Source organism: Cottoperca gobio, chromosome 7, assembly GCF_900634415.1.
Source record: "Cottoperca gobio chromosome 7, fCotGob3.1, whole genome shotgun sequence".
Taxonomy (NCBI): domain Eukaryota; kingdom Metazoa; phylum Chordata; class Actinopteri; order Perciformes; family Bovichtidae; genus Cottoperca; species Cottoperca gobio.
Window position 1 is genome coordinate 2,760,883 of NC_041361.1, and position 20,691 is coordinate 2,781,573.

General features: G+C 40.6%; 1 protein-coding gene across 3 annotated transcripts; it reads right to left on the reverse strand.

Annotated features, from left to right (window-relative positions):
• Positions 1-569: 569 nt before the first annotated feature.
• On the reverse strand, positions 570-19,144 carry LOC115011456 (ankyrin repeat domain-containing protein SOWAHB). Of its 3 annotated transcripts, XM_029436694.1 has the most exons (15): positions 18,852-18,986; positions 16,505-16,735; positions 16,052-16,113; positions 15,177-15,395; positions 14,418-14,537; positions 8,375-8,431; positions 7,546-7,647; positions 6,083-6,095; positions 4,267-4,271; positions 2,862-2,948; positions 2,698-2,700; positions 2,298-2,300; positions 2,033-2,105; positions 1,770-1,865; positions 570-1,166 (listed from the first exon to the last, which is right to left on the reverse strand). In XM_029436694.1, exons 2-15 carry the CDS (start codon positions 16,560-16,562, stop codon positions 994-996), a joined length of 1,071 nt encoding a protein of 356 aa, XP_029292554.1. In that variant the 5' UTR covers positions 16,563-16,735; positions 18,852-18,986; the 3' UTR covers positions 570-993. The 3 variants fall into 3 exon arrangements, with proteins under 3 accessions (XP_029292554.1, XP_029292552.1, XP_029292553.1); XM_029436692.1 differs by lacking the exon at positions 16,505-16,735 and having other exon boundaries at positions 18,852-19,144; XM_029436693.1 differs by lacking the exons at positions 2,298-2,300; positions 16,505-16,735 and having other exon boundaries at positions 18,852-19,144.
• Between the last annotated feature and the right edge of the window lie 1,547 nt (positions 19,145-20,691).

A 20,691-nucleotide genomic window follows, 5' to 3' on the forward strand; every position in this document is an offset into this window, starting at 1 on the left:
AGCCATTTTTTTTTTTTTAGTTTAGATAATACAATTATCTTGAAAAGGCATATCTCTATTTTACAATGGCACCAAATTATAAACAAATAGTTGCAATGAGCGTCTTTTACAACACGTGGAAATAACGGCTGAAGCAAAAACAGAAGCGCTTTTAAAGCAACGAACAGAAACAATTCAAAAGACTCACAATGCTAGATAGTGCAAATTTCCTTTTGCAAAAGTTAACGTAGCACTTTAAAACACAGGAGGGGGGCATAATGAAGAGCAATCACCACTTTGACACAAGAGTTTGTCAGATTATCAGTCAGATAATCTGTGCTCAAACTGCATCCGTCAGAGAAGCCGCCATTACAGCCTGACGCTGACCTGCGGGGATATTACACACTTCTGCTTTTGTATGTTTAAACCCACTAATAACAAATTGCCAAACATTTGACTGATTTGTCCCGACATCAATAACTTTCCCTTTTAGATCAAGGAGCAAGGAGCCTATAGTGTCTCAGGAAATGAATGATATTACCATACTGACATGAATCTAAATCAAGCTGCGTAAAAGGCGGCACACAGTGTCTTTATATAGAATATCTTTACCTTAGTGAACTGGATCTTTTATCGTCCAGTTGTCTCACTTTAACACAAACGAAGCTTAAAGGATCCACGTGGCCTGAGCTCATTTGACCTTTTAAGGCATAAATTACATTAAGCAACATTCGTTCAAATGTAAAGGCTTCGAAAAAATACTTTTAGGGTTAGCATAAATATTGATAATACACGTATGAGCTTAGCATCAGCTGCAACACGTCCTATTCAATGTTAAAGCATTTGTGTTCAGTACTGGGATGAGGTGTGTGTGTGTGTGTACGTATACTCACACTTCCACTGTATATACATGTAGGTTTACATTATGTGTGTAAATATATATATATATGCATGTAAGGATTACGTGGCTGTGTGAGTGTAAGTCAGAAATCATCCCCGGTGTCTGTTTTTTGGTCAGCGGGAGAATTTTCTGGGTCTGAAAGCGGGAAGGATGAGCTGATGTGACGCCGCCCTCTCCTCCTCTATCGGAGCCAGCTCCTCTGCTGAGCCCCACTTCTTCTTGGAGTGAAACAGCGACGCCAACTTCCTGTTCCTGTTCCGTTCCCTGGCCTGAGTGACGTGAAACTCTTTAAGATCAAAAGAAACAAAAAGTTCAAGGATTAGGGAGGGAAAGAAAACAAGCGGCAGCCTGCATGTCTGAAAAGTGAAGACGTATCCGTGCAATGACGGGCAGAGAAGCCGCCATGTTTTTAAATCTGAATGATTTAGTCCAGACGAGCTGCAGTGAATGTAGATTCTTGTGCAACATACAGTAAGATAAATGACAGCGGTAAGAAGAGCTGCTGGAAGGCAGATGTTTCCCCCTGCCTGCAGTCTTTATGCTAAACTGAGCTACCTTTGGATCCAACAGACAAATATCACCGTGGTGTCAATCTTTTTATTTTATCTGTACGTCCAGTCGTAACAAAGACCTGTCATACTTTTTATAAAGTGTCTAACTCATGAGAAATGTGAGCCTGTAAGAAAAAGCTGCAGTGCTGTCCTTGTATCATTGTTACAGGACGCTCTCTGGTCAAATATAGAGAAATACAACAACATATAAACAGAACAACACAAAGCCAGCGAAGTGATACAAATGTATAAAAATGTTACTTGTAGCGTTCATAAGATCGACGGCCATCGTGCATCAGATAAATTGTAATTCAGGAGTAAAGGTCTGAGGCACTCACGCAGCTCGCAGTCTTCGTCTGGACCCTCTGGTTCTTTGATATTCAGATAATGGACGGCAAGATGGCCGCTGTAGTCCCTTAAATCTTCTTTGGCTCCTGATTTGAGAGAAATGAAATCTGAAAACGACCTGTCACTCTCAAACAGATTGACTTATGTTGTCAAATCATGTGTTTCACATTCAATACAAGTTTAATTTAGAATTCACGACCATCGTGCGTGAATGGCGGCGCTACGTTAGTTAAATGAAAGCAGTTTTCTTTACCGTATGTCACTATGAGCAGCTCCAGAATATGCCGATGACCGTGTAACGCTGCGATGTGTAACGGTGTATATCCCTGCAGAACGAAAACAAGAGTGAAACAAAAGCAAAATGTGTAAACTGCAGTTCAGAAGGATTATTAACGTGGCGTGCGAACACACCCTCAACAGTCAGACGCACATAAAATATGTTTAAATTGACATTTTTACTTTATGTTGAGTTCAAGGACATAACTGTGCCGAGGTGCTTGAAGGGGTTTAGTACCTACCCCCTAGAGTTCCCCAGGCCCGAACGCAGCAATGAAAACAGCGTGGAAAAAAATATACAAATTAGCAAAGGTTATGTAAACATAAGATAATGGTAAAAACATAATTGCCTGGTAATTCACTGAAAATTGCATAGTTCTAGAGTTGTGCATGCTGGCACATAGACGCACTGTTTTGGGAAACAATTAACATGACATGACATGATTTATTAGCGGAGGACTCCTGCGGCCGACGCTGCTGTGATGCATTTACACAGCTGGATCATTTAGAAGCATTACATCACTGACGGGCACAAGAAGAAGAAACCAGCGGCCATGTTGCTGTCCTGTTGTTACAAGTTCAAATCAAACTACTTACTGTACACACCCATCACTTCCTCATTTAAAAACCCCGGATACTCACGTGCTGCAAGAAAGAAGAATAGCATGAATAAAATGATTGTGCCACAGAATTAAAGGGGCACTCCACCCAAACTGCATATACTCGCAATACAATAGCTAAATAAGTGGAATGCCCCTTTAAAAAATATATATATTTAGGATTAAAAAAACTAAAACTGCACTCACTGATTTGGTGTTGACATCAGCACCTGCATTCGCCACCAGAGCGGCCATGTCCTGGTTGCCATGTTTGGCAGCCCAGTGCAGCGCTGTCTGTGTGCAATAGGAAAAAGACGAGTCATTCATAAAATGCACTTCTGCTTCTACAATGTGCTGTAGTATTGTCAGGCATGGTAATTGCTGTAGCATCATTACAAGTCAGTCTAAGCTGAGCAGCGCAGCTTCTTATTGGCCGCGTGAGGGCAGGAGGCCAGCTGCGCACAGAGGGGAGTGCGCGGATGGAGGGATGGTGAGAAGGAGGGATGGAGAGATGGTTTCCTGCCATCTAACAGAGCCTAATTACAAAACAACACAGCACTGTGCCCACAGTTGGGGGGCCCGGCCGCCTGTCACCGGAGGGAAGATTGATGATGTTAGTGTGACCTGCAGAGTGGAGACCCACCCAGACATCACCGCACTACTGTCAGCACACGTCAAGGAGGGAAACACGGGGCCCCCGCGACACAACACCCAGAGATACACCCACACGTCCACATGCAAAGATACTCCAAATAACAGACAGATGTATGTACAACGCGCACTGAAAACACACACGCAAACCACATCCACCTGTTGGACCACAACTGTAATCTCCACAGTTTTTCCTACGCGCTTTAAGATGTGTAATTACGAACTATCGACAGGTGAAAGCCGAGCGTAGGTGCAGATGTCGGCTAAGTAACCACATCCACCCCTTCTGAGTCTGACCCTTTAACACGGGGGAATTAAACAGTAACCATTTCAGAAGTGCACATTAACTGTGTATGGATAAAAACCTTATAACCTCAATTTAACTTTTACTTTTACTTCTGTTAGCTACTGAACAGTTATGTAGTTGGAGGTTGGAGTTGGAACAAGTTAACATCCATCACCACAGAATCACACGATGTAATGTCTTTAATAGAAATCTGTATGTTTGGGTCTCAGACTTCAGCGCCGCCACCTGCGCGATATGAAATGTGCCGTAATTTAACAAAACTTCTGCACGTGTTTCCAGAATCCTCAAAGACGTTTCAAAACATCCGGATGAAAAGATATTAAGATTTTAAACACGTTTCCCAAGTTGTGCCTCAAACAGAGACGGCATTACTGTGTGTTCTTGCTTTAATGTATTTAATAAGATCCAAATGTTACCATTTCACTATAAGTAATGTTTGTCTGTCTTGAAGTTGCTGGGATAAAAATCATATTTCTTTCTTGGGACGGACAGAATATTTTTTCATACCCAAGGTCAGAAAAGTCTTTGAGGATTCTGCAAATGACCTCAGAACAGCTGTACGAGTTGTTAAACGACATCAGCGGGCGTTTATTTAGCGGAGAAACAGATGTTTAGCTCTGTGACTCGAATGTGATGATAATACACGGGAGGCACAAACCTGCACGCTGCTTGAACAGCACACAGGTCCTTTTGTGTTTAGCGGCCATGACGCTAATTGTGCTAATCGTGGCACAACAAGCCTGTCCAACAGCTGGCGGGAGAAAAGTGTCTGCTGTATCCACTGAAGGGACTGAGGGAGCGATAGGTAGATACACCTCCGCGTGTCAGGCGTCTGGGAGACAGATTGTGATAGATGCCGTCTGGCTCGAGTATCTCCATCTCTTTTGTCTGTCCGCTGTCGCATCTCAAGACAGATTGGCCAGAGGGCTGTTTGACAGGCGGCTCGACGGGTCTCCCAGTGGGCAGGAGTGATGGACGAGGCCGGACAGGATGCAGCGTCTTCCCTTCCTGCGCTTCTCGTTTCTGTTCCTGCCCACTGGGGTTCCCCCACCTGTCTAATCACTCAGGGACGTCCCTGTCCCCGCCACGCGCTCCCCAGTGAGGGAAGTGAGGTGGCCAAAAGAGGGCTCGCATCAACTGGTGACACAATGGCCAGTGTGCCTGACACTTGATGTGGTGGAAAGCAGAGAGGAGTGATGGGCTAATGATGTACTTACAAACTGCGTGGCAGAGGAAGTCCATCACAGCAGGAACGGAGGTCCACGTCACGAGGAGAGCAGGAAGAGAAGAGTGAGAGGTCTTTGACTTGGGTGAGATCTTTGCTGTCTTCACTTCACATTTTTTAAACCGCCGTTTGAAGTGCATATCTATAAAAACCACCTGATCCCGACAAACATTTGGCTGCAACAGGAAACACTTAAGTCCTCCCAGGATGAAGAGTAATCCCTTCAGTCCTGGTCAAACATGTGATTTTAGAGCCTGCTACACTTAACAGGACTTCTGTTGTAGCAAAGTGAGGACATGACAAATGCAGATCAAATATTAAAACTCTTGGTTTTTAAAGAGTGCGTTCTCGTGAGGTCTAGGTATCTCTGTACGTTATCTTTGAAATCCATCCACCTCTGCAGAACGGGGAAAGGCTGAGGGGCTAAAGGGAACATCAAAGAGTCCTGAGGGGGACTTAGCACCTTCCCAGGGACACAACCAGCATTGTTCTACAATTAATCCCAGCCTGCTCTATTACTTTCAGATTATCTTTAAGTGGGTGAAGTCTTTGTGCAGCATTAAGACTCTCCTTAATCTCCCCCACATCTCCCTACACTTCAATGGCGGCCATGCTATCTTGTCCGTGTGGGGATGGCAGAGGCTTAGGGCTACTCTTAGAAGGTGGTCTGCCATGGCCACAGGACAGTGTGAGAACTGTGACACAGGGGAGGGACAACAAACATGAGCTCAAATCTCTTAAGCGCACAGGGAGACAAATAAAAGGATTTGGGTTGTCAGGGGGGCACAGGAGCTAAAAAGCTATCTTTCATAATCCTTTTGATAGTGGACCTTTGAAATGCATGATCTGGATGTTGTAACACAGGGTTCTCAGAATACTATTAAGGGAAAAGTCCCGGCAGACTGAGCTTGTGAAAGTTACACAAGCAAAAACCGCAGCAAGTCTGAGAGGATCGCATTCTGCACGACACAACCGCAGAGATTATACGCTCAGTTATTAGTGGAAGTTGTAAATTAACTTTGCAATAGGCTACAGTAGGTGTTCAGATTCATTACACAGCGAGAGAAACTTACCCCCTGAGAAGGATGGTCATGGTCACAGTGTGTCGAAGTGAGGGGAAAAGAAGGCAGACGAAAATCATGTAACGATAAACATCATGCAACACAATCTTATGATTTGATAATAACTTCAGCACGACGTGCAACATGTTGAATACAGTCTGTAGCGTGTCATATCAAATACTCACCGAGGTGAAGTCCTGGTTCGACCACCCCAGAGAAAAAGACATAAAAGCATACGTTAGCGACACCTAGAGTTTATATATATATATATATATATATATATATATATATATATATATATATATATATATATATATATATATATATATATATATATATATATATAGAACACTTGGATCCTCTGTGCGTAGGTTAGGTTATTAATTCTGCCAGTTTTGTGTAACATTGCACGTAACAAAGTGAGAACGGGGCAAAATCTCTATAACCAAGTGAGAAACTAAGGGACACAGAGCTGCTTGAAAGTCCCTTTTACCTCAATGCGTGTTTACATGAAGATTAGGCAAATTAGACCAATGACACATTAAAAAAAAAAAACGACTGTGAACAAATTAAATTTTCACACACGAGGAAACAAAAACACAGACTCGACACCATGTTGTTCTTTGTATGTACTGTTGCATGACGCTGGTGTTTGAATGGATGAAAGGAGACTTGAAAGCTCCTCCCTCCACAGTAGCAACGATCTGTTGAGTGTTGGACGGTTATTTAATTCAGCTTGTCGCCATGAAATGATGAGAAGAAAGCTTTTGCTCTCTTGTTCGCTCTCCTCGCTGCTTCCTGTCTTTCTCTCTATATCGATAATAACTTTACTAGAAATGAGATCCTGAACCCTAGAGACACACAGTACTTCCTTATTCTGTGAATGAAGTTGCACTCGAGTTGTATTTGACCTATTGGCCGTCAGTACTGGGAACTCCACTTTCACAGTTTGTGAACTCTTGGAAACGACCGTCCCCTGGAGTCAGGAATGAGTTGCCACTTGAAACTTTAGTAGAGGAACTAATTGAATGAACTTAACTTGTAAAGAAGCAAACAGTTATCCAAACCAGTTTATTTTTGAGGTTGAACTGAAAGTGAACGCTTCTGACATGACAGTAAAAATCAGGAAGCTGAGTGCATAACTTATTTTAAAAACATTGCAGTGGATAAACTTCAGTAGGATGTTTGTCATACAAGTTGTGCCGTGTTTGAAGAGGGCACAACTTTAATTATTTAACACAACTAAATGATAAATGTCAAATAGAGATGAAAGAGCAAAGAAACGCGTCGTTTTCCAGGTTTTTTCCAGAACATTTTTATGTGTATTTCACTGATTTATCTTCTTACAACACAAGTTGACGAGCTACCAAGGCCATAGAGAAGTAGCCTCATGTCTCTGACCCTCGCCGCGCAGGTCAGAGCCGCCCCTCGAGAGACATGTGACTTGTGGGTAATCATCTTTACTTGTTGTTTTCCCCCAATAAGAGGGCTGGCCCTCGTGTTTGCTTCAAACCCTCTGATCATTGGACTGCTTGTGTTTCTTTCCCCATCAGACTTTGTGGTAGCGATATCGCCACATTCCCAGATGTAGTTATTAGACAGATGGCCAAAAATCTAAAAATAAAATCCAATTTAGTGCGCCGTTACCTTCTTGTTAGCCAGCGAGGGGTCCTGTCTGAGCAGCTGAGAGAGGTCAGGCACTCGAGCACCTGCAGCGGAGTAGATCCACTCCTTCTCTATAGGATCCAACTATCACAGAGAGAGGGGAGCGGGAGTTCAGATGTGCACACACACACACACACACACACACACACACACACACACACACACACACACCCTACTGTCCACATCCTGTTGTAGGCTCTATTGATCACGCTGAAGCTACAAACCTCTAATCCATTTCCTCCAAATGACTGAGTCACAGCCAACTGACACAGAGTGGGAGACGCCCGTAATCACACTGCACATAGTTCAGCAGAAGTTGATACTCTTGCTTCTGTTGCTGGTTTACAGCAGAGCTGCGACCAAGTCATTGTTTTGCAAGTCACACCTAAGTCTCAAGCCCTTGCACTCAAGACCCGTTCAGTAACGCTAGTTATTCGTGGTTCTCTCCTGCAACTTGATTGGATCAACGTGGATCTGGGGAATTAACAGTTAATGTTCGCTGTTTCAGGAAATAACATACTTTAAAATCTTTTTGCTTGTAAGGTATCCAGTATTTTCTAGTCGAAAGGCTTAAATTGAAGTAAAATCACGAGTCGTTGGTGTGAAAGTCCAAGTAGAGTCAAAGTCATTACATTTGTGACTAACTCGATTCCACAGCTCTGTTTAAAAGGGAACAAGTAGTGACAGCCCGGGGGGAGTGGATATCCAGAACCAAACCCTAAGAGCTTTATATAAATGTTTTACCAATAACTCTTTTAACCCTTTGTAATAAGAAAACCATTAGAAAGCCAGAGGAAGGAAAAGGACTCACAGCGACGGCAGCAGAGCCCATACTCCCCGTACACTCCTCGTCTTGCTCCGATTCGGACTGTAAGACAGAAAACACACAACTGTTACTGTACGGTGTTAGTCATAATGTATTGGACAGATGATCACACAGCAGCATCACAGGATAAACATACACACCACATCCACTTTCAGACACACTGCTGGGATGTTTCCCAGCTGACGAGACGTGACCAAAGGGTGTCAGACAGATAGAGGGGTAATGAGGCAGCGAGACAAAGGTGCCGGTTTCACACATAAGGGGTAATGAATAACAATCCAATTAACAATTAACCAAAAAAACAACACACCTACAGTCAGGCCATGTGTTTTTGTCACCGTTTCAGTCTCAAGAGGTCAATAGAAAAACTAAAACAACATAGAAACAGCTGTACAGCAGTGTATAAAAGTGTCACTTTGGCTGATTTATGTGAGAGGGGAGAGTTTTTTCCTCCTCCTTGACTTGATTGCAAATTGTTCTCAGATCATACAGAGACATGATGTTAAAACACTCGGGCCTTTCAAGTCGCACATGCCACACGTCAGCGTGCTGAACATGAAAAGTGGAGGGATTGTATTTATCCAGCCTATTCCACTCGAGCACATGCACTTTTGGTGGACACCAATAATAACAGCCAGAGACAAAATATTGTTGGGTATGAAGGGAAAGACTGAGGTTACAAGAACCACTTGGATTTCTTTCCCTCCATAAATTGTATTTTACGGCTGCAACTACTATTTTCATTATCGATTCCTCTGTTGATTATTTTTTCGGCTATTCGTCTGATTTTTGAACTGTCAGAAAAAAACAGAAGACTTGCACATCACATTTTTCAATAGTTCAAGATGACGTCTTCGAGGTTTTCTCCGACCGAAACACATACAGTTGTGGTCAAAGGTTTACATACACTTGTAAAGAACATGTATGTCATGGCAGTCTTGAGTTTCCAATCATTTCTAAAACTCTCATTTTTCTGTGATAGACTGATTGAAGCTGTTGTGTCACTGCCACAATCAGGAGGAAAACGCCAGCTATCATCTGCTGCTGAGAGAACATTGGTCAGGATGGTCAAGATTCAACCGAGAACCACCAAAAAGCAGATCTGCTATGAACTAGAAGCTGCTGGAACACAGGTGTCCACAGTCAAGCCTGTTTTACATCGGCATGGGCTGAGAGGCTGCCGTGCAAGAAGGGAGCTCTTGCTCCAGAAGTGGCACCTTAAGGCTCGACTGAAGTTTTCTGCGGATCACATGGACAATGAAAAGGCCTTCTGGAGGAAAGTTCTGTGGTCAGATCAAACTAAAAATGAGCTTTTTGGCCACAATGACCAGAAACATGTTTGGTGGAGAGAAGGTGAGGCCTTTAACCCCAAGAACACCAAGCCTACCGTCAAGCATGGTGGTGGTAGTATTATGCTCTGGGCCTGTTTTGCTGCCAATGGAACTGGCGCTTTGCAGAAAGTAAATGGAATAATGAAGAAGGAGGATTACCTCCAAATTCTTCGGGAGAACCTAAAATCATCAACCAGAAGGTTGGGTCTTGGGCGCAGTTGGGTGTTCCAACAGGACAATGACCCCAAACACACATCAAAAGTGGTAAAGGAAGGCTAAATCAGGCTAGAATTAAGGTTTTAGAATGGCCTTCACAAAGACCTGACTTAAACCCATCGAGAACATGTGGACAGTGCTGAAGGAACAAGTCCATGTCAGAAAGGCAACAAATTTAGCTGAACTGCACCGATTTTGTCATTCAACCAGAAGCTTGTGGATGGCAACCAAAAGCGCCTAATTGAGGTGAAAATGGCCAAGGGACATGTAACCAAATATTAGCATTGCTGTATGTATATTTCTGACCCAGCAGATTTGGTCACATTCTCAGTAGACTCATAATAAATTCATAAAATAACCAAAGTTCATGAATCTTTTTTGTGACAAAGAAGAATGTACTTCATGAGAAAAATGAGAGTTTTAGAAATGATTGGAAACTCAAGACTGCCATGTTCTTTACAAGTGTATGTAAACCTTTGACCACAACTGTACATATTCAATTTACATGATTATGAAACAGAGAAACTAGAACCAACAAATATTTTTGACTTTGACTAATTGTTACAGCCCTGGTGGTTTCATCTTTTATTGGACAGCCTGGGGATTAGTGACAGGCAAAACTAATTTTGAAGAGAAGGCAGGCGCCAGGCGTAGAAAGATGTCAGTACTGATATTTTGCAAAGATCATTCTCCTCGTGTTCTTTACACAACAATGAGTTCAAGTCAGGTTAATGTTGGCTATTTAACTGCGGCTACTCGAGCTGCTCTGTGATGCTGTACTGAGCTAAACGCTAACGTCAGACTGACGAAAGACTGAGGTTACAAGAACCACTTGGATTGTTTTCCCTCCATAAATTGTATTTTACGGCTGCAACTATTTTCATTATCGATTCCTCTGTTGATAAGGTTTTCGGCTATTCGTCTGATCTTTGAACTTTGAAAATGGTACATCACATTTTTCACTAGTTCATGATGCCGTCTTCGAGGTTTTCTCCGACCAAAACACATACATATTTAATTTACATGATTATAAAACAGAGAAACTAGAACCAACAAATGTTTTTATTGGACAGCTTGGGGATTAGTAAAGTGAAGTGAAACTGTATTTAGAGAAGGCGGGACGTCAGCTGACCCCCCCCCCCCCCCCTAGGAAGAAGTCAGTACTGACATTTTGTAAAGATCATTCTCCTCGTGTTCTTTACACAACAATGAGTTCAAGTCAGGTTAATGTTGGATATTTAACTGCGGCTACTCGAGCTGCTCTGTGATGCTGTACTGAGCTAAATGCTAACGTCAGCATGCTAACAATGCTGAAATACAGATCTAGTGTTCACCATATAGTTTTAGCATTATAGCATGCTAATATGTTCTAATTAGCATGTTAAGGCCCTGTCACACAGCTCCGTATGGCAGAAACGTATGCCGGCGTATATGAAAAGTATCTCAAAATTAGTCGGAGTCCAAATATGTCCAACCTTTCCACAGCGGTGTTGTAGCTGACGTATACATAACGAATACATAACAAATTACTATACGTATGTCCAACATATTGATAGCGTATCACTTATTTAAAACGCATCAGAGCGTCTGGCCAACGGAGCTGGAAAAGTGCCATTTGGTTCACGTCATGCTGATGCTGGAGAACAGTTAGAATGTTGCTGTGAAGAAGTGAGGATGAGCTCCTCACAGGGACCCTATATATTATATTTAAACCTCAATAAGCTCCCAAAACGCTAGCTGAACGCTAGCTGTACTGTAGAAACACGTTTAATAAGTTACTCCGTCGTCAGGGATAATCTTAACATAGGGTAGGAATAGGGTATCCACTCGTTATCAATAAGGTGTCTGTAGGATTCATCGTCAGCCGACGTAAACGTAACGTACCTCTAACGTAGTCACGTACGTATTCACATATGTCTAACGTAGTGTGCACGCTATAGTATTAGCATTATAGCATGCTAATATGTTCTAATTAGCATGTTAGCATGATGGGGATGTCACCAGTTTTGCAAGTATTTGGTTATAATCTTGGAGCCGTATAAGTAAATACATTTAAAATATAACCTGATGATGGTTAAAAGTTCACCAAGGTGGATCCCAATGGAAACAGCTTGAAAAAAACAAAATGTCAAAACATCATAACATATAAACTTCTGCAATGTGACGTACCATGTGTACCATTTGTTATCTTATCATATCTTTTTTTCTGCCAAAAATTAAACGTGTGTTCTCTCTGATCTATTACCAGAGTTTACCAGAATCATCAAGTTACACTGCCAACTCTCTAATGAACTATGTGCCCCCAAGAACATTACGATCATCCACTATTGGTTTATTAAATGTTCCCAGAGACATCCAAAAGAAAATCCATTTGCAATTATGCACCAAAGCTTTGGAACACTTTACCTGCAGACATTAGGGAGGCGAGCTCTCTCAATATCTTCAAAAGTAAACTAAAAACATATCTAAGCCTTTTAATGGTGATATTTTATACAATCTTTAATGCTGCCACTTTTTAAACTCAACATTGAATGTGAAAAGGATGAAAGAGTATGTATTTTTGAAAAACCTGAGATCAAATAGTTGTTACCACAGGAAAAGAGGAAGTTTCTCTGATAAATGTGTTTGTATGTTCTTTACACAATTAGTGGAAAAGTGAAAGATTAAAGAATAAATTAGAGAGGACTGGCTTTGACCGATTAGATTTCATAAAAGTTAACAAATCTAGGATTTGTTTATGAAACGGACTCGCAGAGACGTCTGTGTTTTAACTGTTGAAATGCTATTTTAATATTTACTTTTACTATTTAATACTATTTTTTTTAATGCTATTTCACACTCATTTACATCAACACTGTGATTATTGTACTGTAAATGCTCTGTCTAATCTTGTACAAACTTTTAGGTTTTTGCTGTGAAGCACCTTGGGCTGAAATTCTTGTATGAAAGGTGCTATACAAATAAAGGTCATTATTATTATTATTATTATTATTATTATCCTGAGTTTGGGTGCATCATATTATGAATAACATTTGTTTCCTTTCAAGTGTTGGGAGAATAACAGCCTCAGGTGTGTGATTAAGAATAGTGTATGAAACCAGCCAGGTAGCTTCTGTAATGTGAAACAACTGTCGACACCGGGTGTCCTTGATACAAAATTCAATGGTGTGACTAATACCTTAAGCAAACACACTTAATCTGATTGCTGCTGCTATATTAACACACTTCAACATATTTCATCTGTCTATTGTGTCGGCCATCAAGGAAAGCCACATATCTTTCTCAGGGATGAATCTCAATCTCTTTAATGGGTACAAATGATTATTATCTTTCTAATGAGTTCCAACATGTTGCTGCTTAACATAATAACAAGAGAGCTTAATTTAAATGCAGATGCTCCCCCCTGTCTCCCCCAATGGGTCCTCCTCCCACGCAAATTCAACATACTGTAGGTTACAAATCTGGGTAATTTACTTGGCACCACCTGGTGGGTTGAGGAGGAACCACTAGAGTCACATGGAAGTCAGTGTTTTCCCCTCAGGTAACAGATGAGATAATACGCTGTCCTTCATCTGAGCACGTGCAGTGAAATGTAACAAAACTCATTTAAATAAAACATTTCTTATCGGAATGTCTTTAAGGATTGAGAGGGAAATGAATTGTGAAATCTAAATCATAAAGGTGCCAACAACCACCTAGTGAGCTTATAGTGACGCACTAGTTCATCATTTCAGGTTTAAATAAAAAAGAATTCAAACGGTGTTAATGGTGAAGTATATTCAGCAAAAACAAAGCTGCATAAAACTATTTACACCTGAGGCATAAGTATCATAATATAAAAATAATGATATATTGCGTCAGGCGATTTCAACACCTAGTCTATGTTTTGACTGAGAATGACTAGACACTAAAACAATCTGTTATTTGTTTATTCATTGACATTCACATTTTCTGTAAATGTTCATTTTAATATGAATTTAAAGGCATCGTAAGTCCAACCGCTATCTTACCTCACAGTGGTGGTGAAATAGTGATAATTAAAGTAGGTCATTTGTATACCGTACCCTCAAATACTCCTTCAACAACACTCCTCATGTTCCAAATGTGTTCTTCTGAATAGAATTTGAAGTGGATGTTACTTAACACTATTAATTACATAAAACTAGACTGTTGTTACACTATTAATTAAATAAAATCCAGAGAATTGTCTCTTTAGGCTTATTTTTTCCCCTCTTTTTCAGTAGGTTTGGTCAAGTTTGTATTCATATTGCTACCCATTGGAGTGGCAGACGGCCCGACATTGACCTATGGCCGATAATCGACTCGATGTGTCACGGCCTTAACACTTAAATGAAATACAACATGTACATACACATGGTACTCTAACTGGCAGTGCACAAAATTAACAGTATGCAATGCATACTCTGTGCAAGCCAGTACCAGCCCTATATTCAAGCCTCTCAATCAAGCCAAATCATCACCTTTGATCCCGAATCTTTGTCCAGCTCATCGTCCCCGTTGCTTTGTGCAGAGGGTTCCTGGATTTCGATGACAGGAAGTTGCAGCAGAGCGTTCTGCATGAAGGTTCCTGTCTGGTGGTCCTACAGGAGAACAGACATTATGTGCTATAAACTCAAACTTTCTCCGATCCAAATGTGTGATCTGAGGCCAAACAACAGACAGCATTAACACTTTGTTTGCTTTTTTTTTTGTGTCTGGATAAATGTTGGTTTTAGTGTCAGCACATTAAACCAGCAGCATAAAATACATTAATCTTTCAAATCTATGATTAAATGTTCAAGTTTATCGCAGGAACAATATCTAAAAGTACTTCCAGAGGATTATTGTGCATTAAAACCGGCCTATAGTGTTTTTTTCTCATAACAGTCAAGCACTCCTATGCATTAGTGTTAACAGCGCTGCCCTTTATGTAAAGACATAAGTCCTTTGACCTTTGCTTTCTTTTCATAGTGGCTAAATAAGATTTGCCCCAGTAACAGTATTCTACTGTGTAAACTGCTATTAAATGCTGACACATGGCAGTATAGAGAAAAGGCAGAGGACACTAACAACGATTGCCCTGTTTAGAAATAAATGTGTCATTCACATGAAGAGTAAACTCTGTGTGCTGGAGTGATCGCAGATTCAGCAATTTGCATTTTAGGCACCCAGAGTTGTTGCTGAGTCATACCAGCTTGTCCCACAGTGTTAATAGAATAGCGATCTGATTTTAAATTCACCTCTGCAGCACTGTCGGGGTCTCCGCATGACATCGGCTCATCATGTTGTTCCTTCTGGGAAGAAGAAGTCGAGGCGTCCGTCGCGTCCCACGGTACAGAGGCCTGAGCGCTGGCCGTGCTCGACCGGCTCTGTGCGTCCCCGTCCGTCCCGTGATGTTTGGCGTCTCGATCCTGCAGCATTTGTCTGTATTTCTTCTTTAGGACAAGATACTTGTCACCCTGCGAGAAACAAAGTCAAATAGGACAATATGTATTTGAAAAGACGAAAAAGTCTCAGTAAAAACGTGGGTTGTACTGGCTTTTCTTTTTACAATAACTTGTGTTGTTTTTCTTGTGTCTCGTCGTTAAACTTTGGAAATAGAACATTAATTGCATATTTATATATTCAGTTTTTTCTGCAATGCTAGGAAAGGAATAGATGTGCTTTTAAAAGATTTCTAAGTAAGTAATTAAACCTTACATATCGTAATTATTTTAATAAAAAGACTGCTGTACCTTTGAATACAATTATTCAGAGACCACATCACAAGTCAGGCTGGTTACTTTGCACATAAATTGATCCAGGAGCAGTTTCAGGCTCCAATAGAACAAACTGTTCATTAATTCAGTCAACATGTGAAACTGCGTAATAGAAAATTGTTTCAAGGAAAATAAAAGCTGCAGCTGCAGTCCCTTGGGGAAGCCAGTGGGTACAAACAGTGCTGTAAACAAAACAAACAAAGGTTTGGACAACTCCTTCTTGAGTCATGAATAGTTTCACTGGAACATTTTAATAGCAGTGAAACATTTACCACAGTTTTGATGTATGAATACAGAAAACATGGGAGCAGAACTTTTTCCCACAAAAGGTAGAAATATTTGAATAGTTCACTCACATTCTCTGACTTCACCACGGCGATTCGGTCAATGATCAACTTGAATTCCTCTCTGTATTTAGCTGCAAGGGGGGAAACAATTGATGGAAAAACTAAATATAGCTTCTAATTTCTCACATTCAGTAAAACACAAGTGGTTCCAACACAAACAAAAATTCAAAAAACTCAGCTCAACTGTTTGTTTGGATAAAAAGAGCTTCATTTAAGTTTGATTTACTACCAACGTAAGTATTTCCAGATGCAGATGCCTCTAGAATGTAATGGTGTCTGTTTACAATTGATGAGTGGATGGGGAGCTACGGTACACTTCTGGCTGACCAAGCAAGATGCAGCTCACACTGCAAAGACACAGTTGCCTCAATGAAAACACTGCAAGCCAAGCCAGAGAGGAAAGAGGTTCCCCTCCTGCAAAGATATAAACAGGTCACATCCCTAGAGTCACTTAAGACCTACGGTAAATCTGTCCTGTGGGAACCAAACAAGCTACAGCTGACGAGCTGATAGATCTCATCAGATAAAGCTATGTTCCTTTGTTTACAAGAGTGAGCAGATATGTGCAGAATGTGTGATTAGGGGAAGCCAGGTCGGATAAACAAGCGAGGAATTTTCCAGGCGTAGGTATTCCATTCATGCATAGGTGTAGATGGGCATGCAGTTCAGGGACAATCGAAGTGTTTCCTTTTCCTGATTTGGAAGGAAAAGAACATTTGTAGTGAGATAATTGCACCGCTCACGTTCAACAACAGGAAACCAGTCTGTCTCAACAGAAGAACTCCTTGCTCTCTAAAGTGAGTAACATAGTATACATGCTAGTTATTTATTAGCTAAAGGTCTGCACAAACAAGGACCTCACACAAACACACGAACCCCCGACCCCCCCCCCTGCTCTGCTACACTTCCCACCGTGCCCCAGTTTTCCGATCTGATGAAAAAGCAACCCCATTAGAGGTCTACATCCAGTCATGCATGTGGACTTAATTATGATTAAAACACTATCACAATTACGACATGGAAATCTGCAACCACATGCTACGACAGACTTCAAATGTCTGGGAAGCACTTTTCTAATTGGACAGACATGTCAGATGGCAGAGTATCAAGGCAGCTCTCTAAACCTCTGTCAACAACTGCAGTGCTGACATGGCATCTGGACAGTACATGCTGGCAATGGCAATGCAAGGTCACTCTGGATAATCATTTAGGGAGGTTAAAATATGGTTTTTAAATCAGGTGGTGCCAAAGGTAAAAGGTACAGTTGACCACGTTTGTTATGTGTCTTCTGGGCCAAAGATGTTTTGCAATTAAACTGCAGATATTCTGTCAGAATTGTGTGCTTTGTTTTTAAGGGTTTCAATGGGACACGTCCTTTGTAGGTTCACCTAGCTAAAACTAATGCAAGCTAATACAGCACTGCTATAAATCCTGTCCATCCCACTAGGAAATGTAACTTTTGAAGGAATAAACGACACAATCTTCCTGTTACAAATAAAAAAAGTTTAATTTATAAGTGATAAAATGCGATATTGCTCATCTAATGCACACTGTTACAGCCCTACGTGGTCTGGTGGGGCCAATAGCTTCCGGTGGCTACTCCTGATGAGGTGCAATTGTTTACTTTTTGTAAATCATTGAAATGGTCATTTGTGACATGTTAAAAATGCAGTGTGACAGTAATACAAGTGGAGAAAAGTCAGAAAACACGGCAAGTTACTAAGCAATATCTAAAGTTTGCTAACATAGTTATTCTTTTGTTTTACCAACAGTCCAAAACACAACATTTACTATAATGTACGAACAAGAAAATCATCAAATTATCCCATTTGAGAACCTGTAATTATGACTTATGTTGTTTTTTAAATGACTTAAACAATATATCAATAATCAAAATAGCTGACAAGTGATTTTCTTTCTATCAACTAATTGATTCATTGACTATTCGTTGCAGCTCTAGCGAAATACTACAAATGATTGGTCAAATATGTGCACTGACGAGGAATTCACTTTGTATTTGTGTTGCTCTCAGCTAAAGATCACAACAAAGACTGAGTAAGTCAGTAACAGCAAAACTCCTGTGTGCATTAGCATTTTATTTTCAATTTTTCATTTGTACCAGGAAGATTGTGTCATTTTCATGATTTATTACAGGGCCGTTACACTGCATCAGCTAGGTGTATACACATATATGTATAAAAAAAGCCAAATATGAGAGGACATTTGGTGCAATGATTCATTACAGTTGCATAAGCATGTGTAGACCTACTGTAGGTGGGTGGAGAAGAACAGCAGAGAGCCACACAGTCAATACTGCTGAGATAATCTCTAGTGAGTTTATAATTATTCCTCATTTTGCTGAGGCACCACAGCCACTGGACCTTCACGTGACACTGCATGGTGACATATCTTTTGGTGATGGGTCGGTGCAGGTCCTGTGTTCAGTTACCAGGCGGCTACAACCGGCCTGGGGGGGGGGGGGAGGAAATGACACAATTCCTGCAGAAACTGTAGATGTTTGGAGGGGCTTTTAATGCAAACCAGATGTCTGTTTCACAACGGAAGAACAATGAAAAGACATTAAAAAAAAAACAGTGTGTTCAAGCAGACTGGTGCATGTTGCGTTTAAATAAATTATGTATTAGCCCAAAATGAAATAAAGTGGAGTGAATTGATATTTGTGCCATCTCACAGTACCGAGCAGGATAGCATGCTGATGTCGCGAGCCCGCAGCACGTTCCCCCCCCTATTTGTTCTTGTTAATATTTCCATTGTATCTGAATCCATGAGACAACAACTCGCTACTTACCACGTAACTGCAAGTCACTGTGGCCAATAAAGGGCTTAAATGTCTTCAGTATATCTGCATTTCTGACTCTGCCTGAGCTGCCTCCGGTGGAGTAGAAATAATCCAGCAGCGACTCTTCCCTCACATCACTCATCTCAGATCAGTGTTTTTATAACGTCTTTTGCAGCTCTGTTTAAAACAAGTTTTTCTATTCTCTTGGTATTTGTTTGTATCACTCAGCCATAATGCAGTCCTCTTGGCTAATTTTGTTGTAGTACATATCTAAACTTCACTCCACCCAAACGAGCTGACCGCTGCTGCGCCTCCTCCTGTTAACCCTTTAAAGACACCCGCATTTTGTTTCTCCCTCTCCGCGTGAGGAGAGCTGCTAAAGTCTTTGTTTGTTTTCCCGCTTCCACTACACCCATTATTACCCGGGTTAAAATGCACGAGGCCATACCTAAAGCACTTTTTATTTATTTACAATAATTGTCATTCTTATTGTATTTCCTTTTCTTAGTGTATTGTACACATTTTCTTTTAATAATAATAGTTTTTACAATATATATATATATATATATAAATTTGTATATTATTTCTATATTTGCTCTTATTTCACATTTTAATTTATTTCTCTTACTTTATGTATTTATGTGCCACATTATACACCAAAGCACTTTGTATGTGAAAACTTACTTGTCAATAAGCCGATTTCAGATTTTGATTTTGATCTTGAACGTCTCATGTACTACTCCAAAAGAGCAATGTCATGGTAGGTAATGCCTATTTATATGGTTTTATGTTCTCAAATGTATCCAATGGAGGAGCAAGTACTCACATTTTTAACTGAAGTAAAAGTACTAATACCACAGTGTAGAAATACTCTGTTAAAAGTAAAAGTCCTGCATTCAAAAAAGTACAAAAGTACATCAAACTAAGTACTCATTATGCAGAATGGTCCATTTCAAGATAATATATATTATTAAATATTAATTGTTGATATATATAATGCCGGTTAGATCAATAAAGTCTGATCTTGATCCATAATAATACATCATTTATTTGTTGATTTAGATTTGAGGTACTTGTACTATACTTAAATACAGTGCTTGAGTAAATCACTTTCCTCCTACACAAATTATTTGTATCAGAGTGTGTTTATAGTTTGCTTCTGTGTTGATACTTTATGGATGAAGTAAATGTAAATCATAAAGATGTTCAGGTTTTGTATGTGTGAAAAAACTCGACTTGCAGGAGCAGCGGTGATCCTGGATAGTTTCACCGTGGTCTCATCCGGCATGCAAACTTTCCTGGGAGATTCCCTTGTAACACAAAGCAACACTTTTTCTATCTTAATAATCATTCAAGTCATTTTAAAGCTTTTTCTGGAGAGCCCTGGTATTAAACTCATGACCTTCTGGTGTTTGGAAGGCGTACCACTAGACCACTAGGCCATCACCACCCCGTTAAAACACTTTAATTTATTGCTCATATCTAAAATGTGTCTCACAACTGCAAGCATTTGTTGCTGTTCTTACATTAAGATCTGGTAACCACAGTTGCCACAATGAGGCCAAGTTTTCTTTTGGTTAAAGTGCAGATATTCGACATTGCATGATCGGGTTTCATTTGAACACTGTTCCTGAGAGCTAGACGTTGCAAATGAAGAAACATCTTCACTAATTTGACGACACATCCGCTGCCTTTTAAACAACAGAACGGAAACTGTTTCCAGAAGTGATGCACACTGCTGGGACACGCTCGTTGTTGCCATGTTTTATGAAGTTATTGTGATGCCTTGATTCAGAAATTATTGCAGATTGGGATGTTGCCTTGTGTCTATTTGCATTTGTTTTCTTGC